This window comes from Plectropomus leopardus, chromosome 17 (assembly GCF_026936395.1).
Source record: "Plectropomus leopardus strain MGB_pleo_1.0 chromosome 17, ASM2693639v1, whole genome shotgun sequence".
Taxonomy (NCBI): Eukaryota; Metazoa; Chordata; class Actinopteri; order Perciformes; family Serranidae; genus Plectropomus; species Plectropomus leopardus.
This window is the reverse complement of record NC_142192.1, coordinates 27,418,752-27,445,143: the sequence shown is the minus strand read 5'-3', so window position 1 is coordinate 27,445,143 and position 26,392 is coordinate 27,418,752. Positions and strand designations below refer to the sequence as shown.

The 26,392-nt window shown below is 36.6% G+C and overlaps 1 protein-coding gene and 1 long non-coding RNA gene across 4 annotated transcripts; both read left to right on the top strand.

Moving 5' to 3' along the window:
• Positions 1-90: 90 nt before the first annotated feature.
• LOC148186679 (class I histocompatibility antigen, F10 alpha chain-like) lies at positions 91-24,196 on the top strand. Of its 3 annotated transcripts, XM_088090882.1 has the most exons (10): positions 91-251; positions 3,472-3,738; positions 7,024-7,302; positions 8,194-8,493; positions 15,590-15,856; positions 18,880-19,158; positions 19,870-20,169; positions 20,771-20,872; positions 22,012-22,098; positions 22,543-24,196. In XM_088090882.1, the coding sequence occupies exons 1-9, from the start codon at positions 185-187 to the stop codon at positions 22,077-22,079; spliced, it is 1,929 nt and encodes a 642-aa protein (XP_087947008.1). In that variant the 5' UTR covers positions 91-184; the 3' UTR covers positions 22,080-22,098; positions 22,543-24,196. The 3 variants fall into 3 exon arrangements, with proteins under 3 accessions (XP_087947008.1, XP_087947007.1, XP_087947006.1); XM_088090881.1 differs by lacking the exons at positions 15,590-15,856; positions 18,880-19,158; positions 19,870-20,169; ... (1 more) ...; positions 22,012-22,098; positions 22,543-24,196 and adding exons at positions 9,287-9,382; positions 9,693-9,710; positions 9,872-9,944; positions 10,092-12,133; XM_088090880.1 differs by lacking the exons at positions 91-251; positions 3,472-3,738; positions 7,024-7,302; positions 8,194-8,493 and adding an exon at positions 13,972-14,120.
• On the top strand, positions 258-1,654 carry LOC148186680 (uncharacterized). Its single transcript, XR_015779588.1, has 2 exons — positions 258-1,439; positions 1,491-1,654. It is a non-coding gene; the product is annotated as an uncharacterized LOC148186680 (long non-coding RNA).
• Positions 24,197-26,392: the final 2,196 nt, after the last annotated feature.

The window sequence follows — 26,392 nt, the reverse complement described above, 5'->3', positions numbered from 1 at the left end:
CGACTTTCACCGAGTTACAGGTGACGTCGATGCTCAGCCTAAATTCTCATTGGTCAGATGGAGGTTGATATCAGTCTCCACCTTCTTTTTTTCCGCACTTCATCCTTCGAGCTCGAGCAGGAAAGACGGTGTCTGTCTGTCTCAGAAATTAAACATTTTAGTCGTTTTTCTGTCAAAGCTTCAGATGGTCAAAATGAAGACCTGGATTGTCCTGATTGTCCTGGGAATGTGTCTCCATGGCGCGGCGGCACGTGAGTCAATAGTTTTTAAGTTTGTTGATTTTTAAATATAATATACTTCGTATCTTTATTTAGTGTAAGTTTAAGCTTCTTCTGGTGGTCTTTGGTGTTTAGTTAAAGGACTTTAAAATGTTTAAAAATAACAAATCCGATATCTTAAAGTTCACGTGTGTAAATTCTGGCTGCCGTTTGTAGTTTGGTCTCTAATTTTGTCGGTGGCCGCTGTTGAGTTTTTGACAAGAAGGAAAGCCTACAGTGTATTTCTGAAAAAGGCAGACGTGTATCTTTCTACAGCTTTTTTATTTCGGTCAATATTTTATAATATTGGGACCATTAAGATCGATACTGTTTGATCGATCTTGATGCTAAAATGCAGCGTGACGACGCAGCGCTGCGCAGTCCAGCACACAGATACATGAAAAGAGGCCGAAATACTTTAAAAACATAAATAACTGGCGTTTAAACAGCAGTTTATATGCCAAAACTATATTGTACTTGGTAATTTAAGTCTTAAAGTTGTTCATCACTATTTATGCCATTTTTTAAAGTGTAATGTCATTAATTTAATGCTATTAATCATGACTGTTATTATATATTTTTTCAAATTAGGGACTGTTCGTTATTTATGAGAGGGGAGGGGTGTGGAAAATGATGAAGCATCCCAAATATTTTTTAAGCACAGGGGAAAGATTTATGTTTTTGATTTGGCTTAGGAGAGGCACATTCAACTTTAAATTTATGTTTTTTGTGTTTATTTTAGTACCCATAGAATCCCCAAACCATCAAGTGGGTTTTAAAAGCATTTTTCTTTAAAAGCTCCAAAATCACACCATTTATCACAGCCAGAAACTAAAAATCAATCAATAAATAAATAAAAGGAAAAAGAAAAAGGGGAAAAAAAAGGTTATTCATGGTGAGGGGAGTTTTATGCATTATTTTCCTCCTGTCACTCAGGGAGGCTCAAGAAAAAAACATTTAATATTATGATTTTATTTTTTAAATAAAAAGAAAGAAAAACGATAAGAAAGAAATTAAGTCACACCGTAGTCAACCCACTACTCTGATAAATATTGTCCAGTCCCTCAATTATTTTTATTCATCTGGCATAATTAACATATTTTTTTCATTTTCCAAACACATATCAACACCTGTACCGGCTGCTGTGAAGGTTTTAGATTTTTATTTCTATCCAGCAAGTCAGTTGAAGGCGTTGTTTTCCTGCTGAAGCCAAACAACTTCCTGCTCTGTTAGTACAATAATTAAAATAAGTCCCTGTCGTACTTAATAAATATTAAATATATTGTAACATGATACGTCATCTTTTTTAATAGTTTTAGTATAAACTCCAACTCAAAATATAAACTGTAATCTGTCACCATATAAAACAGATTTCATAATTGAAAAGGAGCAGGAAGTGTATGAGACTGTATGGGGATCTTGGGTGGCAGCAATCACTTCAGAGTGTCGGTCAGGACACTTGTTAATGTGCAGGTAAGTGCAGAAGGAAAACAGAGTCCAGGAATAAAGTTTCAGCTCTTTATGAAATCCGTGCGCATGTGTGTGGTTAGGCTCTATGGACGCACACACTGCAGGGAATGTTCAGCCGACGTCTGCTCTGAGCCGATCGACACGTCTGTGGTGCGTTTAAGGACCTGTAGACGGTCGGAATTTTCAAATGCGGCATAAGCTTTAGTACAGGAAGAAAATAATAATATATATCCTTCCCACTTTTTAAATAAATAAATAAATAACAGAGATGACTGAGACTAATTTGACAATATGGACACACAAAAAAAGACAGATCATCAAAAACAACTGAGTTAATATAAATATGAGGTCCAAATGATCTTATTGTTTGATGTGTATATTTTCTGAAGTTCTGCGTTCGTGCTGAATTCTGTTATCAGCATCAGCCACAAAAATCCAGCTTCTGAAGAGAAATAATGTTTTAATATTTGATGTTATAACAGGAAGTAGATTTTATTCTTGGACAGATCTGCAAAACAGTTTGGGTCTGACAGCTGAACAGAGAAAGATGATGTACATGCATTCAGACAGCAGAGGAGTTCACAGATGATGATTTAATCAGCAAAACTCAGACACACCTGCAGAAAGTTTACTCTTCAATGAAAAAGACTGAAGATAAACTTTTAAAATGAGGACTAAGAGCAGATAAATATCAGGTCATGATGGAGGGAATGTAGGAGCGAATATGAATTCAGTTTTTAACAGATACTAAAAAAAACTTTATTGCATTACAACATAAGAAATTAGAGACCTTTATTAGATAAATGTCTTTTCTCTGTTAACATTATTCTTGGCTCGTCTGTATTGAAATACAGAAGATTTGGTTTTATTCAAAATCTTTGGAAGATATGGGGAGTTAAACTTAAATCTAATTCTTCAGTTTACATAAATCGAGATAAATGAAAGTGAGGAACTAAAGGGACTGGGTCAAGAATTTACTTTCAGTTGGTCGTATTTTAATAAAAACATTTAACATCCATAAACCTTCTGACAACAAAATAAAAACAAAATCAAATATTACTCGACTATGAAAAAGACAACAGCAATAGAAAAGAGCTAAACAACCCACATCGAAAACTGTAAAAGGAGAAGTGCTGCGACTTTTATCTTCAATAAACTTAGAGTTTGTTTTTGTGATAAAATCCTCAAGAAGAAAAAACACAAGTTGTTGTTGTTTATAGATTAAAATAGAGACCAAACTCATGTTATCTAATCATGAAACGTTTAATTTGTTGCGAATAAAACATTTGAATTAGATGAAGCTTTTATTTTCTGTCAGAGGTTTGCAATTTAAGATTTCTAACTAATCTGATAATGAGTAATGTGAGCTTCTGTTAATGAGTCCTGAAGAATAAATGAGTCCATTAACTAGAAAATAATACCAACTATAACTTCAACTCACATTTAGATCTTCAACACAGGATTAAAAAAGATTTAACAAACTGTTTTCTGTCAAGGAAAGTCAGGGACTGCATAACTGAGATGTGTTACTTATTTATTCTATTTAATTTAATATTTTTTTATTTTTCAAGACAGTAATATCATAGATGGTAAAGAATACATTTATTTTTTTTATTGAGTGAACAACTGAGATTTTTAGGATGTCTTTAATGTACTGTGTATGTGTTTGATTCTATGTGCAGGAAAATAACGTAGTTCAGTGATTTATAAAAAAAAAAGTTAATAATTTAACATTTTCTTACAGGAATTCACTCTCTGAAGTATTTCTACACTGGGTCATCTGGAGTCCCAAACTTTCCCGAGTTTGTGACTGTTGGGTTGGTTGATGACGTTCCAATAAGTCACTATGACAGCAACACCAGGAGAGAAGAACCCAAACAGGACTGGATGAGCAGAGTCACAGCAGATGATCCTCAGTACATCCAGAGGAACACTGAGGTCTCTATGGGTACCCAGCAGACCTTCAAAGCCAGTATAGAAGCTGCAAAGCAGCGCTTCAACCAAACTGGAGGTTTGTTCATGTTTCACTTTCTGCTGATAAAATGTTGTTTATATTGTAACCTTGCATTTTAGTAATGATTTGAACCACACTCTCTCTCTCTCTTTCTCTCTCTCTCTCTCTCACACACACACACACACACACACACACACACACACGCGTGCGTCACAAGTGTGTCATTCACACAGGTGAAACAGTTTGTATTTTGGCTGAAACACAGTCAGACTCAACAGAAACATCACTGACACTGAGACTAACTGGAAGCTGCTGCACTACACTGATATGTGTTTCTGTCCATCCCATAATAACCAGCAGAGATGATTAACCCTTTATCTCCACTGGATCAGATCAGAGTAACTCTCCTGAAGTGTCCACAGCGAGTTGGTCCGTAATAACTGGACTGCAGGAACCAGCTGATCACAGCAGTTTAACACTCAGCTGATAGAGGAGCGTTACCGCCTGGTTTCTCAAACTGCGGCGCAGGACTGTAAACAGGACGCAGGCTGCTTGTGCTGGGTCCTCATATGAGAGGAGGAGCAGGATGGTTTAATAAAGCCGACTGACAGGACGACACGATGGACGTCTCATTCAGATCACAGATTTAAAACGTTGAACAGCTCGACTCTGCTGCACTGACCACAGTGTGTCCATCCCATAATATAAATGTAAAGCAGAACTACAGATAAGATCATTTTACTTGATCACAGTGTGTCGAAGCCATAATAAACACATATAGAGCTAAATTAAAATTAATCAATCAGTCAGTTGACTGTATCAAATTAAAACCATTTTGATATTCAGATAATCATTTAAATATTTTATTAATCAAAATGTCTAACCTTTATTTAGTTTAAGGTTCTCAAACACAACAATTTCCTGCTTTTCTCTGTTTAATTCATTTTTTTTTATAAAATACTGTTCAGTGTTGGTCAGACAAAAGAAGCATTTAAAAGTTTTCACTTCAGTCTTTGGGAACTTGATGAGCATTTTTAACTGTTATCTGACATTTTACAAACAATTTATTGATTAAATGAAAAATAGTAATTAAGTAATAAATGATGACAAGAATATTTAGTTTGAGCCCTAAATATTTTGCAGAATATTGATTAGATCACATTAACTGTCCTGTACTGACCACAGTGTGTCTGCGCCGTCATAAACACAAAGCGCTGAAACGGTTAATCAATTGATTGATTAGTTTGCCAACAGAATTTTTTACAACCATTTAAATGATCAGATAATTATTTGAATCTTTTATTTAAGCAGAAAGCCAAACATTTTCTAGGAAAGTTTCTCAAATATGAGGATTTTTTTTTTTTTGCTGTTTTCAGTTTTATATCATTTAATATTTAATAATGTTCAGTGTTGATCAGACAGAAGAAGCAGTTTAAAGATTTCACCTCAGCCTCTTGAAACTGGACATTTTTCACCATTTTCTGATTTTTTAAAATAAAAGTGTAAACAGTTATTAATTGAAAAATAGTCATTATGTAATCAGTAATGACAAGAATATTTAGTTTGAGCCCTAAATATGTGGCAGAATACAGATTAGATCACATTAACTTTATTGCACTGACCACAGTGTGTCCATCCCATAATATACATACATATATAGTAGACCTACAGATTGGATGAGATTAACTTTACTCGATCACAGTGTGTCTGAGCTATAATAAACATATGTAGTGCTGAAACAAATAGTCAATGAATCGATTAGCCGATCAACAGAAAATTTAATGAAAATAATTTTGATAATCAGAAAATCAGTTAAGTTTTTTATTTCAGCAGAAAGCCAAACATTTTCCAGTTCTAGTTTCTTAGATATGATAACGTTCTGCTTTTCTCTGTTTTATATGATTTAATATTAATTACTGTTCATTATTGGTCAGACAAAAACAAGCAATTTGAAAATTTCACCTCAGCCTCTGAGAACTTGTGATGGACATTTTTCACGATTTTCTGACATTTTACAGCGTAAACACTTCATTGATTAATTGAAAAATAGTCATTATGTAATCAATAATGACAAGAATAATTAGTTTGAGCCCTAAATATGTTTCAGAATACAGATTAGATCACATTAACTTTACTGTACACAATGTGTCCATCCCATAATATACATACATAAACAGTAGAACTACAGATTGGATTAGATTAACTTTACTCGATCTCAGTGTCTCTGTGACATAAGAAACATGTTTAGTGTTGAAACAATTATGTTTAATTGATTACATGATCTAACAGGATATGTATTGACGACTATGTTAATAATCAGATAATCAAGAGTCTTTTATTTAAGCAAAAAGCTGAGCATTTTCTAGTTTTAGTGTCTCATTTGGGAGAATTTCTCTGTTTAATTTAATTTTATATTAAATAATGTTCACTGTTGGTCAGACAAAATGTTAATTTATAATGGGCATTTTTCACATCTTTCTTAAATTTTACAATAAATGAATCTATTGATCAGAAATAAAAAGTATTAAAAATAATCATTATCTTCAGCTGTAATTATAAAGTAGAAGTCCAGGTCAGATTAGATGAACTCTGCTGTTCTGACCACAGTGTGTTGGTCCGTCCCATCAGGCAGCATCAAGACAACATCTGCAGGTGGAAACAGCTGTCGGTTGTCTTGAGTGATTGACTGATGGACGGACCAATCAGGACACACAGACTGCGTCCCAGTCTCCATAATGGTCCTGCTGGTCTCTGTCTTATTCTGACCAGTTGTAGTAACACACTGCTGAACAGGACACACTGTCCCGGCTGAGCAGGTGGAGTCTAGAGACTAATCCTGGACTGAGACTGTCCCTCAGAGGAAGCATCTAGAGCCGCCTCAGGACAGTCTTGTCTGTAGTGTCTCACAGGAAGAGGACACTGTTGGACTGATCTACTTTCTGCAGGGTCTCAGTGGCTGTAATGTCCAGTCCAGGATCAGGTTCAGTTTGCTTGTCAGGACTCCATCTTCAACAGTGGAGACAAACTGTTGTCTCAGTGGACGCAGTGTGTCTCTGTGGTTTAAAAAAAAAAAAAAAAGAAAGAAAGAGGACATGAGGATGTCACTGTGTTTCCCAGCAGTCTCTGTCTCTCTGTCTCTCTCTTTTAAGACGTCCACAGTGTCCAGATGCTGACTGGCTGTGAGTGGTTGTCATGGAGACAGTAACAGCCGGAGGTGTAGATCCTCTGGTTTGGTGTGTGTGGATCAGTGTGTCTCTGTGGAAAAGATGTGATATCAGCTGATGATAGATGACTGTGATGTGGTCTCACTCTGGTTTAATGCTGTCTTTGTGTCTCTCTCAGGTGTCCACATTTTACAGGTGATGTACGGCTGTGAGTGGGATGATCAGACTAATGAGGTTAAAGGTTTTGATCAAGATGGTTATGATGGAGAAGACTTCATATCATTGGACTTTAAGACGTGGACATACATCGCTCCAAAACCACAAGCTGTCATCACCAAACACAAGTGGGACAATGACCAAGCTCAGATAGCAGTGTATAAACAGTACTACACCCAGATTTGTCCTGAGTGGCTGAAGAAGTATTTGGACTACGGGAAGAGCTCTCTGCTGAGAACAGGTAGAATCACATGACCTGATGTAGTTTAACGAACATAATAATCTTCACGCGTCTCTTTTGTTTCGAACCGACGGCAACATCACAAAATACACGAACCAACAAACAGAGACCCTCTTTGTATCAGTTTAACACATTTCTCTCTCTCTCATTCTCTCACCTCTTCATTCATCTTCTCTCCTCTCTTATATCAGTCGTATACATTTCATCGCAGCGTCAGGCACGGCTTTATGTTTTACACACTTTACACACTCGGCACGTTATCCGTATTATAATGTTAATATTCACACACAAGTGCTAATTGTTTATTACTGTATTTATTTGCTTTTATATTTTTTATACACTTGACATACTCAGCATATTGTACACACTTTTATTTTTAAATATTTACATACTTGTTCTGATTGTTTACTTTTACTGTATTTATATTTGATATACTTGTGCTGGTACTTATTTCTACTTGCTATAATTCTCTATGCTGACCACAGTTTCGCTCCAGGGATCAACGAAATATTTCTGATCTGCCTTCTTTCCCTTTACACCATTTTCTCTGTCACTCTCTCCCACATTCATCACCTCGCTTTCCCTCCCTCTTCTCTCTTTTTTCTTCTCTATATTTTTCTTTGTCTCAGTTTTTCTCTCCGTCTCTGTCTTTCTCACACTCACTGTCTTTCCAAACTGTCTCACCCTCTCTCCTCTCTTCGTCTGTCTTTTTATTTCTTCTTTTTTCTTTTCACATTTATATTTCAGTGAGATTTATTTACATTAAATATATAAACAGTCTTTGTGTTGTTCAAGCATTTATGATACATCACATCAAACAGGAAAGACAGTATTAATATAAAGTCAATAATAATAAAGAACCTGTAAACTGTCTGTCTCTTCTCTCTGCAGAGCGTCCCTCAGTGTCTCTCCTCCAGAAGTCTTCCTCCTCTCCGGTCAGCTGCCACGCCACAGGTTTCTTCCCCAACAACGCCATGATATACTGGAGGAAAGGAGGAGAGGAGCTTCATGAGGGCGTGGACCTCGGAGAGGTCCTCCCCAACCACGATGGGACCTTCCAGATGAGCAGCGACCTGGACGTTTCATCGGTCAAACCTGGAGACTGGGACAAAATGCAGTGTGTGTTTCAGCTCTCTGGTTTGGAGGACATCCGCACCAAACTGGACGTAAAAATGATCAGGACCAACGAAGGTAAGACTTGAGTCAGAAGTGATGAAGGTGGGAAACACACATTTAGTTTGCTGTGACTCTGCTGTATTTTTTATGTGCTTTTAAATTGTTTTGTCTTCAGTTTTATCCATCAAGTTTTTTTAAATGTATAATTTTAAGGCTTAGATTTGTGTTAAACAAATGCACGTGCCCACGTCTGGACCTGGAGTTACTGCTGTTTTTTCTACAGTTTGTCTGCTGTTTATATGAAGTTTGATTAATATAGAAAATTATTAATGATGAAACATATTCAATTCATTTTTTAAGTGTCTTTGGTTTCTTTTTATATTTTGAAATTAGCTGTTTTTGCCACATTAATTTGGTTTTTAAATTTTTTAAAAAAGAAAAAAAAAATTTCCCCAACTTTTTGTAACTCTAAATATTTAACTATAGTTCAGAGATTATAGGCACTGTGTTGACAGAACCGATGGTCAGTTTTAGAAGATGGGTCACCATATTTTTTAAATAAGTGGATGATTTTAATGTTTCTAAAAGTAAGTCAGAATAAAGTTAACTGTCCATGTATGTTTGTCAGAAGCTCTCATTGTGCCAAAACCAACAGTTTGGGACAGAAACCAACATCGACACACAGCTGAACAAAGACATCAAAGCTAGAGAAGAATAAACGAGCATAGATATAGTGAAATGTTGTGCAGATAAATAGGAATACAGATCCAAATTAACAACAGCAACAGTAACATATCGTGTCTGCCTACAAGATTGTGGCTTCATCTGTTCAGGTTGTGATTATTTTTTGTTGTTTTCTGCTCAACAGGCGCTGACGTGACCGTCGCCGTCATTGCTGGACTTGTTGTTCTTGCGCTCGTCGTCATCGCTGTGATCGGATTCTTCATTTACAAAAAGAAGAATGGTGAGAGACCAAAACAGAAACATTGTCTGTGAATTTTTTCAGTATTTCGATTTAAAACTTTGAGTCGGTGCTTTACGTGTCACTTCCCAGCAAACAAAATCTGTTTCAGCCAACAGTGAGCGCTGTAAAATATTCAGCTTAAGATAATGTGACTATAGCATGATGATGTAGGGAGAGGTATGAAAAAGTAAGAGATTTATTTAAAAGTTTGAGTGAGTAGAAATTGGGATTATTACTGGAAAGAAGGTGAGAACGTGAGGCATTTTTAACTGTAACAGTATAAATAATTTATCTTTTCTTTTTATTTCAGCCAAACGCCCTCCATCTCGTAAGTAAAACTTGTTTTTATTTTTTTCTGACCTGACATTCACTCTGTAGATTTAAAAGAGCTTCTGGGTTTTGTGTCAGAGATCTTGTGCAGGATGTTTGCTGCACTGTTAGCTGTAAACACAGTGGTTTGGGGCTGACATTGTGTTTCTGATCTTACAGCCATCAACAACCCTGAGGTCTTGGAGGAGCTGAATCCAAACACATAAATCAGAAACACACCACCCCGTACACAGTAAGCTGCTTCATATGAGACATCAGCTATTAACAGCTGTTAAACAAAGCTGACTGAAACTGCAAAATTACTCTGCCAACATTTATGGTAAACTATTTTATATCTTATTTATTTAATGTTATATGTTTTCTCTTTTTATCTCTGTAGGTGAATAAATACGTTTTGCACTGGATCAGGGAGCGATGTCACCACACTCTCCTGTAAACTGGGAGTTCATCAGTTATTCATCATTCATATAATAAACTGATAGAATCAGGTTTGGGAATTTAGTTATAGAAACGTATCTATTGGAGAGAAAACAGATTTGAGAAAAAAGTTGACAAATATTCTACAAATATTACAAAACATTAATGGTGACACTGAATTATTTTGATCGTTTAGTAAAATTTGATAATTTTTAAAAATATTTGCTTAAACATTTGTAAATCAAATTAGGCCTATGATTTTTGGATAGTAGTAATACAATGAAAGTGTCACAAACATGTAATCCATTATACTCATAGATTGATGCTTCTGCTTTTTTGCTTTTCTGATTAAACTGTTATTGTTATACAAATGTAAATACATGCATACATACACACACACACACACATGCATTCCAATATATTTTCATACACTCGTTTCAGGTTTGGTGATGTGATGTAAACCTTGAGATAACATTTGTCAACCAGAAGCGACTCATTCTTGTTTCTCTGGTTGTTTTAGATCAATGAGGACGATTCTGTTAATCAGTGAGCAACATCCAAAAAACATGCTCTGTAACTTGGACACCCTAAATTTCCCGTAGGCGTGAGTGTAAATGGTCCTCTATCTGTGTTACTCCTGGTGATAAACTGTACTCCATTACCCAGGTTGCACTGGGATTGACTCCAGTCTCGAATCACACAGGATGAAAGCAGTTTTGTATCACTGTGGTGAATCATATAAAACACGACATGAAATTAAACGATGATAGGTTTCATCAGTGTTGCCCTGCACACGCACATACACAAACATCAGTACAGTTTTTTTTCCAGTTTTGTAAATAGTTTGCCTGAATATATTTTTCAAAACTGATAAAATTAAAAGATTTTGTTTGATTCTAAACAGGTTAAAGCAAAATATTTATGTCTTTGAGGTTTTTCTAAATTAATCAAAAGTGTGTTGGTTTTTGTTTCATAATATCCATCTTTTGGTCAATTTTAAGCTTCTCAGCATGCTGATATAAATGTTATTAATATTTTGGACTAGGGATGCTTTTTCTCTTTTAGATTTAAAAAAAAAACAAACTTAAGCTGGATGCTGAAAATCATTTTTTGTGTTGGTTAAGGAAGTGAATGTCAGATAAAATGGACTTAATGTATCGTTCATTTTGTACTTTGTACTTTTGTACTGTTTTTCTTTCAGTAAAGTGCCTAAAATTACCCAGTTCTGTGTCTGTGTATCATATGCTCACAAATCTGGATAAATCAGGATAAAATTAAAACCAGAGGGCAAATAAAGCAAGATGCCGGACGTGTTATGTCAGTATAAAGTAATACAAAGAAATTAACCAAAAACAACAACAGAAAAAATAAGAGAAATCAAGCCATAAATAAAGGGAAATAAAACCGATAAAACAGAAAAGGATCAAATGAATAAAAAGCCCGGTGTGCAGTGGGATTGACTCCAGTCTCAGTGCACACTGGTTGGAGTTTTGTTACACTATGGTGAATCATATATATCACAACATGAAATTAAACAGTGATAGTTTTTATCTCCACAATTACACAGACACAAGCATAAGCATCAGTACAATTTATTTTCCAGTTGTGTAAATATTATTTGTTTGAATATAATTTCAAATGTATTGATTTTGTTTGATTCCAAACAGGTTTAAGCAAGTCGTTTATGTCTTGGAGTTTTTTTCAGGATCATGCTGTTGGTTTTTGTTTCATTGTATCTTTGTAAAAGGGTTGTGTGATGTTTTAAGCTTCTCAGAACGCTGATTGCAGTGTTCATGAACATATATACTGCTGGCGTTTGGGGAATAGGGACGTTTTTGGTCTGAGTGCTTTTTTTGTTTTGTTTTTCAACAAAGAAATTATAAAGTGATGCTCAAAATCACTTCTTGTGTTAGTTCGGTGAATGAATGTCAAATAAAGTTATCCTGCCTTCTCATTCTTTTTGCACATTTGTTTTGGTTCTTAATAAAGTGCCCAAAAGTCGAAGTCTTTTTGTGGTTCTAAATATGCTTACACATCAGTGACAATTTTAATTTGCTACATGTTGAACGGGCCGGTCTGTGGGGGCTGACTCGCTCTTGGCACCTCTGCTTTGGCTTCATTTTTCAACCCCAGAGGTTACTGCTCGTTCTGATCATGGTTTTTACTTCTTCTGTGGTTATTTCTCCAGCCCCAGGTGACAAATGTAGTACTTTGGTCTTACTTATATCTACAAACTACTACAACAAACTCTCCCTGTGAGGCAAAATCTAATGAAATCCAATTCTTTTTACCACAACTTGTAGGGGTTTTGTTCAAACCAGTACAAGTTCAAATCAAGTTGAAGTTTTTTTTGTTGTTGTTTGATCTTAATAGTGTTTTCTAACATAAAATTATTTTCCTGAATTCAGCATGTAAATGTGTTTCTTAGGATTCAGGGAGCAGCAATGCTGTTCACTGCCATTAAATATACTCTAAACTTCTTTAATTATTCTAAATATGATAATAAAAACATGAGTATGTTTTGGCAGATTGACACCAACAGAAAGTCAGGTGGTTTCCCATCAGGAGATGCATAAAGTGTCCACAGGGGGCGCTGTCACACTGCTGACTGTCTGTAAAGGTGAATTCAGTGATAAACTCAGGTATTGATCAGCACTAATAAACTCATGTATCGATCAGCAGTGAGCAGGAAGAGATTTCTCAACCAGAGTTCAAACCTCAAAGTCACAAACAAATTAAACCCCACAGTCTGTATAAAAGATGTGACACATGTTGATTTGTTTGTGTAATAAAAATGAATAAAAATGTTTCATTGAAAAAGACCAAAACATCTGAGTTTTCTTATCAAAGCTAAATTTGATAACCTTTTATAAAGTGCTTCAACAACAATAAGTGAGGATGGAAACAGAGTCTAAACGGTGCCGAAGCAAAATGAAAAACAGCATCAGGTGTTGAAACATCAACAGAAGTGTTAAATTTCTCTTGTTGGAGCAGTTTTCAGCGTCCACAGCTCCAAATCAGCTCAGGAGCATTTAGCCTGTCGGACAGAGCCGAGCTGATCTGATGTCTGTGTTTAAAAAGCTCTCTGACTCTTTCTGCTTTGCTTTCTTTGGTTCTTGTTTTCATTTCAGAGTCAAACACGGAGGTGAAACTTTGTGTCATGGAAACGATCTTGTGTTTTATGATATTTTCTGTGCTGACAGTTGGTCTGATGTGAGCCCAAAACAGTGTGCAGGTCTGTGCTGAAAACACACAAAATACCTTATTGTAGTAACACATCAGTGTAACACCTTATTGGATATGGACTTCAAAAGAGATATATGATGTTCCCCTCCATCTAATTTAATGATCAGATGGTTTGATTGCATGAGGAGGATCTGTTTAACCCTTTACAGACCTGAGCGAATAGGCTTTATTTCTTTCAAAAACATGGGAAAATAACAATTAGCAATGTAAGAAATAAATTAATGAAAATTAGCAAGAATTAGTAAAAAGTGAAAGAAAATTACCTGAAATAAAAACAAAAACAAAAAAATAAATTACCTGAAAAGGGTTCTTTAAAAATCATAATAATTCTGTAACATTGTTTTAAATATGTAATCATGATACTTATATCGTTTTTCTCTAACTTTTTTCCTTGACATTTTTTAGTTTAAAAAAAACTACAACTGTTTTTTTTTTTTTAAATAATTTCTTTACAAGTTGCAGTTACATTTCTTAAGAAGTTGCTGACTGCCTTTTTTCCTCATTTTTGGAGGAAATCTTTCACTGTCATTCATAACCTCTTTCAGTGACTTTCACCGAGTTACAGGTGACGTCGATGCTCAGCCTAAATTCTCATTGGTCACATTGAGTCTCCACCTTCTTTTTATTCGCACTTCATGAGCGGGAAAGATGGTGTCTGTTTTTCTGTCAAAGCTTCAGATGGTCAAAATGAAGACCTGGATTGTCCTGATTGTCCTGGGAATGTGTCTCCATGGCGCGGCGGCACGTGAGTTAATAGTTTTGTTGTCTATATCGGTACCATTAAGACCGATACTGTCTGATCGATCTTGATGCTAAAATGCAGCATGAGGAGGCAGCGCTGCACAGTCCAGCACACAGATACATGAAAAGAGTCCAAAATACTTTAAAAACATAAATAACTGGCGTTTAAACTAGAGTTTCTTTGCCTAACTACAAACTACATTATACTTGGTAATTTAAGCCTTTGAGTTGTTCATGATTATTTTATATATATGCTATTTTTAAAGTGCAGTGTCATTAATTTAATGCTATTAATTGTGACTGTTATTTTAAAAATTATGTGTTTTTTTTTCGAGTAAGGGACTGTTCGTTATTTATGAGAGGGGAGGGGTGGTGTCAAATGGGGGAGGCAGTCCAAATATTTTTTTAAGCACAGGGTAAGGATTTATGTTTTTGATTTGGCTTAGGAGAGGGACATTCAACTTTAAATTTATGTTTTTTTTTGTGTGTTTATTTTAGTACCCATAGAATCCCCAAACCATCAAGTGGTCAAAAGCATTTTTATTGAAAAGCTTCAAAAATCACACCATTTATCACAGCCAGAAACTAAAAATAAAAAATAAACTCCAACACAAAATATAAAATGTAATCTGTCACCACATAATATAGATTTTATAATTGAAAAGGAGCAAGAAGAAAATAATAATATATATCCTTCCTCCTCTTTTAATAAATAAATAAATAAATAACAGAGATGACTGAGAATAATTTGACAATATGAACGCACAGAAAAACACACTATCAAAAAAACAACGTAGTTAACATAAATATTATATTCCAAATTATCTTATTGTTTGATGTATATATTTTCTGAAATCAACTAATATAAGAAATATATATTTTAAGCCATTCTTCAGAGAAAAATACAATTTGACGACTCATAATTAAATGTAGAGTTGTGTCAATTCACATATTTCTGGGATTGTTGAAACACAGAAGATTTGCTTTTACACAAAATATTGTTTATCAAAAGTATTGGGAGTAAAACTTAAGAAAAAAGGTCTAAAGTACATGAATCAAGATATATGAAAGTGAGAAACTCAAGGGACTCGGTCAGATCACTTGGTTGTATTTTTAAAAAGTATCTTTACACTCAAACATTTGAATTCCACAAATCCTCTTCAGCATATATTCAATACTAGATTTAAAACAATGACCCCTGTTTTTTCAAACTGCTTTCTGTCAATGAAAGTCAGCAACCCAACTGTATGACCTAAATATGCGACTCACTTAATATTTTAATTCAGGATAAATACATTTTTTTAGACAAATTCATCACAAATACTATAAATAATGTATTTACGGAGTGCACAATTGAGATTATTAGGATGCTTTGCATGTAGTACTTTTTGATTCTGAGTGCATTAAAATGACATTTTTTAGTGATTGAGAAAACTGTAATTCTGAAATGATTATTTTACTATTTTCTTACAGGAATTCACTCTCTGAAGTATGTCTACACTGCGTCTTCTGAGGTCCCAAACTTCCCAGAGTTTGTGTCTGTTGGGTTGGTTGATGACGTTCAGATTGATAGCTATGACAGTAATACCATGAGGGACATACCCAAACAGGACTGGATGAGCAGAGTCACAGAAGAGAATCCACAGTACTGGGAGAGGGAGACAGGGTTACATTTGAATGCCCAGCAAGTCTTTAAAGCCAACATTGAAACTGCAAAGCAGCGCTTCAACCAAACTGGAGGTCTGTTTATGTTCCACTTTCTCTTGATAAAATGTTTATATTTTCATTCAGTGTTTTAATAAACAGATATTTCACACACACAACTCTTCAGCTGTCATGTTTTATTAATGCAGACTAAACAGTTTTATGTTTTTTTATTGATTAATTGAAAAATAGTCATTATGTAATCAGTAATGGCATGAATATTTAGTTTGTGCCCTAGAATTAATCTGCAGAATACAGATTAACTTTATTGCACTGACCACAGTGTGTCCATCCCATAATATACATACATATATAGTAGACCTACAGATTGGATGAGATTAACTTTACTCGATCACAGTGTGTCTGAGCTATAATAAACATATATAGTGCTGAAACAAATAGTCAATGAATCGATTAGCTGATCAACAGAAAATTTAATGAAAATAATTTTGACAATCAGAAAATCATTTAAGTTTTTTATTTCAGCAGAAAGCCAAACATTTTCCAGTTCTAGTTTCTTAGATATGATAACGTTCTGCTTTTCTCTGTTTTATATGATTTAATATTAATTACTGTTCATTATTGGTCAGACAAAAACAAGCAATTTGAAAATTTCACCTCAGCCTCTGAGAACTTGTGATGGACATTTTTCACTATTTTCTGACATTTTACAGCGTAAACACTTCATTGATTAATTGAAAAATAGTCATTATGTAATCAATAATGACAAGAATAAATAGTTTGAGCCCTAAATATGTTTCAGAATACAGATTAGATCACATTAACTTTACTGTACACAATGTGTCCATCCCATAATATACATACATAAACAGTAGAACTACAGATTTGATTAGATTAACTTTACTCGATCTCAGTGTCTCTGTGACACAAGAAACATGTTTAGTGTTGAAACAATTATGTTTAATCGATTACATGATCTAACAGGATATGTATTGACGACTATGTTAATAATCAGATAATCAAGAGTCTTTTATTTAAGCAAAAAGCTGAGCATTTTCTAGTTTTAGAGTCTCATTTGGGAGAATTTCTCTGTTTAAATTTAATTTTATATTAAATAATGTTCACTGTTGGTCAGACAAAAGGATTAATTTATAATGGGCATTTTTTTTACATCTGCCTTAAATTTTACAATAAATTAAACTATTGATCAAAAATAAAAATTATTAAAAAATAATTATTATTTTCAGCTGTAATTATAAAGTAGAAGTCCAGGTCAGATTAGATGAACTCTGCTGTTCTGACCACAGTGTGTTGGTCCGTCCCATCAGGCAGCATCAAGACAACATCTGCAGGTGGAAACCATGGATGTATTATAAGGAAGTCAAAGTGGCGCATGAACTTGGATGTATTATCATGGATGTATTATCATGGATGTATTATCATGGATGTATTATAAGAAGTCTGGATACAGCCGTGGGGGCGGGGCCTCATTCATTCCTATGAGAGCTGCTCATTGGCGCATGAAGCAGAGAAAACTCTTTTTCCGGGTTTGGAAAAGTGTCAAATACCCGGATCTACTGGCCCATAGAGCATGCGTGGAAGTGATTAACGACAGCCGAAAGCGGCCGAGTTTACCCGAACATTGACTCCGACTCACAGGCTCGCTCACACAGATGACCCGAGTGCTCGAGGCGACAGCGCCGGTGCACGAGCATTCCTCTCGTAGCTTAGTTTATTAGCAACAGCAGCTAATCGGCGGTATAACGACAGCGCTGTCGGTTTTAATATTTACGTGGTTATCAGATAATGGTAAATTTATCTCTCTCTCTCTCTCGACACACACACACACACACACATATAGATACAACTCATCAGGGAATCATATCGTAATCTCGACCGGAGAAATCAAATGAACAGAATCTGAATGTGTCGTGCCCATAAAAAGGTAATAAAAGGTGCTGCTTGTAATGTTGCCCCGTGTTTTATCACACAGCTCAGCTTTTAAAAATACTACGTTCAGTACCTTTTAGTAACTGTAACTGGTGCTCTGCGCTGCTCACTGATAACCGGAGGTTAAATACAGACCGTAGACCGTATATACGGTCTCTGATACAGACAGACGTCCATGTTACAGCTTTACAGCCAACAGCGTATGGATGTGTTGTAAAATGGTAAAAATGATGAATTGTGATTAAAAAATGATGAATTGCAGCAAAAATATCGGTTACTCTTAGAGTTACATGCGCGTTCATGCGGTAGAGTCCCGCGGGGCCGATGCGCGTTCATGTTATGGCTGGAGAAACACCGAATTCCAAATCTTGATTCGGAAAATAGCGAAATTTACGTCTTTATGACTTAATGTTTTTAATTATGGCTATAAAAATGCGTTCTGAAAAGTCAACATGTCTCAAAAAAATTATCCAGTGATTTAAGGTGGTCTCTTTCCCGATGTTAACAAATTGGGAAAAGTCTTTCTGGGCCAGTGTGCGTCACATGACGCTGTAGTTCCACTTTCGGCCACTATGTAAATTTTACTTCAGAGGGTGGCGCACTTCCTGGGGGCTTGGAAGACAACCGACAGCTGTTTCCACCAAGCCCCCAGGAGGTGCGCCACCCTCTGAAGCAAAATTTACATAGTGGCCGATACATCCATGGTTGTCTTGAGTGACTGACTGATGGACGGATCAATCAGGACACACAGACTGCGTCCCAGTCTCCATAATGGTCCTGCTGGTCTCTGTCTTATTCTGACCAGTTGTAGTAACACACTGCTGAACAGGACACACTGTCCCGGCTGAGCAGGTGGAGTCTAGAGACTAATCCTGGACTGAGACTGTCCCTCAGAGGAAGCATCTAGAGCCGCCTCAGGACAGTCTCGTCTGTAGTGTCTCACAGGAAGAGGACACTGTTGGACTGATCTACTTTCTGCAGGGTCTCAGTGGCTGTAATATCCAGTCCAGGATCAGGTTCAGTCTGCTCGTCAGGACTCCACCTTCAACAGTGGTGTGTCTCTGTGGAAAAGATGTGATATCAGCTGATGATAGATGACTGTGATGTGGTCTCACTCTGGTTTAATGCTGTCTTTGTGTCTCTCTCAGGTGTCCACATTGCTCAGGTGATGTACGGCTGTGAGTGGGATGATCAGACTAATGAGGTTAAAGGTTTTAATCAGCAAGGTTATGATGGAGAAGACTTCATATCATTGGACCTGAAGACAGAGACATGGATCGCTCCAAAACAACAGGCTCTTATCACCAAACGCAAGTGGGACAATAACCAAGCTCGGATAGCAAGTCTAAAGAACTACCTCACCCAGATTTGTCCTGAGTGGGTGAAGAAGTATTTGGACTACGGGAAGAGCTCTCTGCTGAGAACAGGTAGAATCACATGACCTGATGTAGTTTAACGAACAGGCACGGCTTTATGTTTTACACACTTTACACACTCGGCACGTTATCCGTGTTATAATTTTAATATTCACTCACAAGTGCTTATTGTTTATTATTTTATTTATTTACATTTATATTTTTATACACTTGACATACTCAACATATTTACACACTTTTATTTTTTTTTTAAATATTTACATACTTGTTCTGATTGTTTACTTTTACTGTATTTATATTTGATATACTTGTGCTGGTACTTATTTCTACTTGCTATAATTCTCTATGCTGACCACAGTTTCGCTCCAGGGATCAACGAAATATTTCTGATCTGCCTTCTTTCCCTTTACACCATTTTCTCTGTCACTCTCTCCCACATTCATCACCTCACTTTTCCTCCTTTTTCTCTCTTTTTTCTTCTCTATATTTTTCTTTGTCTCAGTTTTTCTCTCCGTCTCTGTCTTTCTCACACTCAGTCTTTCCAAACTGTCTCACCCTCTCTCCTCTCTTCGTCTGTCTTTTTATCTCTTCTTTTTTCTTTTCACATTTATATTTCAGTGAGATTTATTTACATTAAATATATAAACAGTCTTTGTGTTGTTCAAGCATTTATGATACATCACATCAAACAGGAATGACAGTATTAATATAAAGTCAATAATAATAAAGAACCTGTAAACTGTCTGTCTCTTCTCTCTGCAGAGCGTCCCTCAGTGTCTCTCCTCCAGAAGTCTTCCTCCTCTCCGGTCAGCTGCCACGCCACAGGTTTCTTCCCCAACAACGCCATGATATACTGGAGGAAAGGAGGAGAGGAGCTTCATGAGGGCGTGGACCTCGGAGAGGTCCTCCCCAACCACGATGGGACCTTCCAGATGAGCAGCGACCTGGACGTTTCATCGGTCAAACCTGAAGACCGGGACAAGTACGAGTGTGTGTTTCAGCTCTCTGGTTTGGAGGACATCCGCACCAAACTGGACGTAAAAATGATCAGGACCAACGAAGGTAAGACTTGAGTCAGAAGTGATGAAGGTGGGAAACACACATTTAGTTTGCTGTGACTCTGCTGTATTTTTTATGTGTTTTTAAATTGTTTTGTCTTCAGTTTTATCCATCAAGTTTTTTTAAATGTATAATTTTAAGGCTTAGATTTGTGTTAAACAAATGCACGTGCCCACGTCTGGACCTGGAGTTACTGCTGTTTTTTCTACAGTTTGTCTGCTGTTTATATGAACTTTGATTAATATCGAAAATTTTTAATGATGAAACAAACGCATAATACATTTTTTAAGTGTCTTTGGTTTCTTTTTATATTTTGAAATTAGCTGTTTTCCCACATTTATTTAGTTTTTAAATTGTTAAAAAAAAGAAAAAAATTGTGGAAGGCTTTTATCCCCATTTTTTTGTAACTTTATATGTGTTTAACTATAGTTCAGAGATGATACAGTTATGTTGTTCAGACAAGTAGGGATACAAATCAATATTAACAGCAGCAGCAGTAACATACAGTGTCTGCCTACAAGATTGTGGTCTGATTGAAGGATTTTCTTCTAACCTGCTTCATCTGTTCATGTTTTGACTAATTTTGTTGTTTTCTGCTCAACAGAGAAACCTGCTGATACGACCATCCCCATCATTGTTGCAGTTGTTGTTCTTGCTCTCGTCCTCATCGCTGTGATTGTATTTGTGGTTCACAAAAAGAAGAAAGGTGAGAGACTCTAACATTAAGATTTTCTGTTTTTTGCTGCTATTTTGATTTTAAACTTGGAGTTGACGCTGTTATCCAGATTACAAAATTGAGTCAAACTCCAGCAGTGAGCGGTTTAAGTCGCTTGAAAGCCACAGTGTCACGATGATATGACGAGATATGACTAAGCTGTCTCTGCCGTAGAAAGACTCAAAAACTTTTGAAATTTATGTTACATAAACAGAAAAAAAACAGAGAAATTGATGCTCTTGCTGAAGAGGTAGAAAACCTACAACTACCAGAATGCAAAGTTGCTGCACCAGACCAGTAAACGCTCCTGCTGGTGGATGAATTAACGAAAACTCGTATGTGTGAAACAATGGCAGCCAGCCGGCAAGAATCAGTTTCATATTACAGTTAAACAGTTCGCTAAAACGCATTTCTGAAAAGATTTTAGGCGAAAAATATGCTACAGTATAACAGAGTCTTATATTTGATCAGCGCTGCTTAGATTTATTTAATTTGCGTCTACAGCCAAGTTTGGTCGTGGGGGGAGAAGCGATATCTCATGCTACCCACATTATTTAGAAAAAGTAAAATAATAGATGAAAATTGGTGCAGAATCCATTTAAATATCATTACTATTATGTAGCTATTTCATCATATTTGCTTCTGTTCTTCATATTATGTTGAATTTGTAACATATTACAGCTGTTTTTAATGTATGTGCATTACTGGGAACACACTCACATACATTTATGCCCGTTAAAGACTGACCAGCGATTTTATGGCGCTCAGTGAACTCTTTGAGGTATTCAGTTGCTCGCAGGCAGAGAGTGGAGCCGCACTGTTTTACCACTGTGTTGTGGATTGTGCATTTTGTACTTTTGGGGGAAAAAAAAACATTTTCGTCCTTTATGTCCATGATTAGTCAGAGTGAGCTGTATGCGTACAGGATCTGAACGCGTTAACTGATGATATAAGACACAAGTGATAGTAAAAATAATGAAGTAAGATAAAAACAAAGGTAGAAGAGATACATTTATCAGTTTGAGTAACTAGGAGAGGGAGTCATATCTGTCAGGAAGACAATGTTAGAAGATATTCTGGCGTTTTTGCAATAATGACAACTGAAATTGTTTCTTTGTTTTTTATTTCAGCCAAATGCCCTCAATCTGACAACAGCTCTGAGCTCTCTAAGAAACTGAATCCAGACCCAACATCATAAAAACACCACCCTGCACACAGTGAGTTTCCTCATGTGACACGTGAACTATTCACAGCTGTCGTTACACGAAGCTGCTTTAAACCGACTTTTCGTGATTGTTTCTGTTTCCGATGTAAAACTTCTCAGACATTACAGCTTTAAAGAAAATCTTTGCCTGCCAGTTGATTTTTCACAACAAACATGAAAAAAATGTTAAAAAATGAGAGAGATGCATTCAGAAATATTCACATCAGCAGCTCAGATCATATTTAAAGCTTAAAAATTCACCTTTAGTGAAACAGTGACACTGATTTATTGAAATGGAGTTGAACCAAATGAAAAGAATTAATTATATTGCATGTTAAATGACTGAACCATGGGCACTTTAACTCTAAATGATGCTGTAGATTTGTGGCTTTGTTGAACTGAATTGTCCAAATTCTTTGGGTTTATTTTGTTTTCTGTTTATTGTTTGTCTCTTTAGGTTTATGGACACATGTTGCACTGGAACAATGTTTGTGTATCTGTGTTTCTGCTGGTGATGAACTCCACCTCTCGCCCAGTGTGCACTGGGATTCACTCCAGTTCCCTGCGACTCTCAGCAGGATGAGCCAGTTAGGAAGAGGATGGATGAAGATTTATTTTGTGAATTATCCTGATTTCTAAGTCATTAACCCTTTGAAACCTGAATCAACATCACTTATCTTGTGCTGCTTGCAGGAGTATTTTGCAAGCGTTTAAAACTTCAAATCCTGAGCAAATTAGTTCGATTTCCTTTAAAAAACACAAGTGAAAAGGCAGCGAGCAACTTGTTAAGAAATGTTCCACAGATTGCAAGAAATGTGTAGATTTATTACATTATTTTTTTAAAAAAGCTTGGAAAAAATATCTAGTTTAAAAAAAACATTGGAAAAAGGTAGATCCTTTATATATAATTATCATGAATATATAATTCAAATTATGTCAGAGATTATTATAATTTTGAAGCACTTTTTTCAGGTCATTCCCTTGTTTTTGTTTATTTGGTTTTTACATTTTTCTAATATTTAGGGATTTTTTTGTGCTTATTACTAATTTTGTGCTAATTTTTGGGTCATTTCTCTGAAGGTCATTAAAGAAATCAATCTAATTTGCTCAGGTTTCAAAGGGTTAACCTGATAAATAATCCAATGTGTTTATTACTGCTCTCTAAAGACCCCCTATGCACAAATACACAATATAAGCACCAGTGCAAACTTTTTTTTCCAGTTGTGTAAATAGGTTGTTTGTATATTTCTTTAAAACGTTTGAAAAGATTTAGTTTGATCTCAAACAGGCCAAAGCTTATAATTTATGTCTTTGAGTGTTTTCTTAATGAATTAGGAATATGTTGGCTTTTGTTTCATAATGTTAATCTTTTGATCTGTTTTATTATATTTTAATTTTAGCAGAGATTCTAAAAGGATTGTGGGATGTTGAAGCTTCTCAGCACACTGATAGAAATGTTCCTGTAAATATTTCCTGCTCGTATTTAGGGAAAATAAATGTTTTCTCTGTTAGCTTGTTAAACATAAACATGGTTTCCCACAGTCATGGAAAACCTGGAAAAGTCATTGCATTTCACAATCAAATCACAATTTCACAGTCACAGTTTTCCAGGCCTGGAAAAGTCATGGCATTTGTAAAAATTATTGAAAATCATAGCAGTAATCATTGGTGGACGACTTTCAACGTAATTTAACATGACAGCACATTAATTTTCTGTAGCTGTCGTAACGGCTCGAATATGTGATGATGAGTGACATTTTGTTTACTGTCACGTACGATTATTAATTTTCTCCCCGTCTTACGTCTCTCCCTTTATGTACGCCAGCTAGCTGAAATTACATTTTAGAATTTGAATCTGATATTTTACAAAAATGCCAGGCAAGTCGGGCAAGACATTTTGATTAATGTTATTATTATTATTATGGGTCATGAAAAGTTTTGAAATGTTGTCAGTTAAATTGTGAGGGAACCCTGCATGAAGAAATTGCACAGCGATGATCAAAATCAATTCTTGTGTTGGTTAAGTAAGTTAATATCAGATGAAATTTCTCTAATGTTTCATTTCTTTTGCACTTTTGTTTTGCTTTTCAATAAAGTGTCAAAATTTCAAATGTGTGTCTTTTTGTGATTCAGCATTTATGTTGACAATAATTTGAATAGAGTCGCTGCGTTTAGTTGTTTATTGCCCTTTGGACTGTAAACTTTGTGATCTTTGGTTTATTGATACAAAGGAAACTTAACTTGCTGGATGTTGGATGACTCACATCTAAAAATTTAAAAAAAAAAAAAAAAAACCTTTACATTTGCAACCTGAGAGATATTTTCATAATAATGATTTAAAAAAACAAAAATTGACATTGATAACCTTTATTTTCCTGGTTGAAGAAACCCTGACTCAGCTAAAAACAAAAAGGTTATGATGTGCATCATGTTCTTTAATTTATTTACTGACAACTTAATTTCATTACTTATGTGCTGCACAGAAGTTACTTCTGTTCTACATTGCAGAGAAAGCAGAACATAGATAGATGGATAGATAGATAGATATACTTTATTGATCTCAAAAACTGAGAAATTGGGATGTAGCAGCGCCGTGCAGTAAGAACAGAGAATAAAGAGTACACATTATTAATAGAATATAAAGGAATATGCTTAAAAAAACTAAGAGACTTTACATATATACATATATACATGTGTAAAGTGTGGAACAGTATCTGAATAAATAAAAAATAAAGTCAGCAGTGTAGAGTGACATGGAGCTAAGACCGGAGTTTAAAGCGCAGACAGAGGTGAGTTATTGTACAGGTGGATGGCTTGAGGCAGGAAAGATTTCCTGTATCTGTCCTTTCGACAGCGAAGCTGAATCAGTCTGTTGGAGAAGGTGCTCCGCTGTCGGTCCAGTGTGCGGTGGAGGGGGTGCTCAGCATTGTTCATGATGGCGAGCAGTTTTTTAAGTGTCCTCCTCTCCACCACCGTCTCCACGGTCTCCAGCCTGAAACCCACCACAGAGCCAGCTTTCTTAATGATTTTATTAAGTCTGTTGGTGTCACTGGCTCTGATGCTGCTACCCCAACAAACAGCAGCGAAGAAGACGACACTGGAGACAACAGACTGGTAAAAGATCTCCAACATCTTGCTGCACACGCCGAAGGATCGTAGCTTCCTCAGGAAGTAGAGTCTGCTCATCCCCTTCTTATACACAGCGTCAGTGTTAGATTTCCAGTCCAGTCTGTTATTTATCACTACACCCAGATATTTGTAGGCCTCCTCCACAGTCTCTCCCCGGATCTGTGGAGGTTGTGACAACGTCCTCTTCTTCCTGAAGTCGATCACCATCTCTCTGGTCTTATTAACATTCAGCCTCAGGTGATTATGTTCAGACCACTCCACAAAGTTATCCACCAGAGACCTGTACTCCCCCTCCTCTCCATCTCTTATACACCCAACAACCACCGAGTCATCAGAAAATTTCTGCAGGTGGCATGACTCGGAGTCATACTGGAAATCAGTGGTGTATAACGTGAAGAGGAAAGACGAGAGCACAGTTCCCTGCGGAGCTCCTGTATCACTGACCACCACATCAGACACGACGCTGCCCAAGCGGACAAACTGTGGCCTGCCTGTCAAGTAGTCAGTAATCCAGGAGATCACAGAGCCACTAACACCCATCCCACGCAGCTTCTCACCCAGCAGCACTGGCTGGATGGTGTTGAAAGCACTGGTGAAATCAAAGAATGTGATCCTCACAGCGCCTCCTCCACCATCCAGATGCAAATGAGCTCGTTGCAGCAGGTAGATGATGGCGTCATCGACTCCAACATGGGGCTGATAGGCAAATTGCAGAGGGTCCAACAAAGTCCCCACCTGTGGCCTCAGCTGGGCTAAGACCAGTCTCTCCAGTACCTTCATCACGTGAGACGTGAGAGCCACTGGTCGATGGTCCGACAGGTCTGGTGAAGTCGACTTCTTGGGGACAGGAACAAGGCATGACGTCTTCCACAGCAGCGGGACTCTCTGCTGACTCAGACTCAGGTTGTAGATGTAGGTCAGCACAGGTGACAGTTGGCTGGCGCAGGTCCTCAGGATCCTGGGGGTGATGCCATCAGGGCCTGCAGACTTCCGCAGGCGGAGTCTTTCCAGCTGTCTCTGAACCTGGCCTGTAGTCACGGTCATGCAGGAGCTGTCATCTATGGATGAGGAGGAGGAGGAGAGGAGCTGAGCTGGAGAGTGAGGGGGGAGGGGCTGGGGCAATTGGGACAGTGTAGGTGTGTGGGGCGCTGAAAGTGTGGAGGGGGCGACAGACGGCG

What these genes read in the sequence shown, in the direction of transcription:
- LOC148186679 (XM_088090882.1), top strand. Translation starts at nt 185, where the DNA reads ATGGTCAAAATGAAGACCTGGATTGTCCTGATTGTCCTGGGAATGTGT. An exon ending in AATGATCAGGACCAACGAAG is followed by an intron (nt 8,494 to 15,589) that starts GTAAGACTTGAG and finishes ATTTTCTTACAG; the next exon opens with GAATTCACTCTCTGAAGTAT. An exon ending in GGTTCACAAAAAGAAGAAAG is followed by an intron (nt 20,873 to 22,011) that starts GTGAGAGACTCT and finishes TTTTTATTTCAG; the next exon opens with CCAAATGCCCTCAATCTGAC.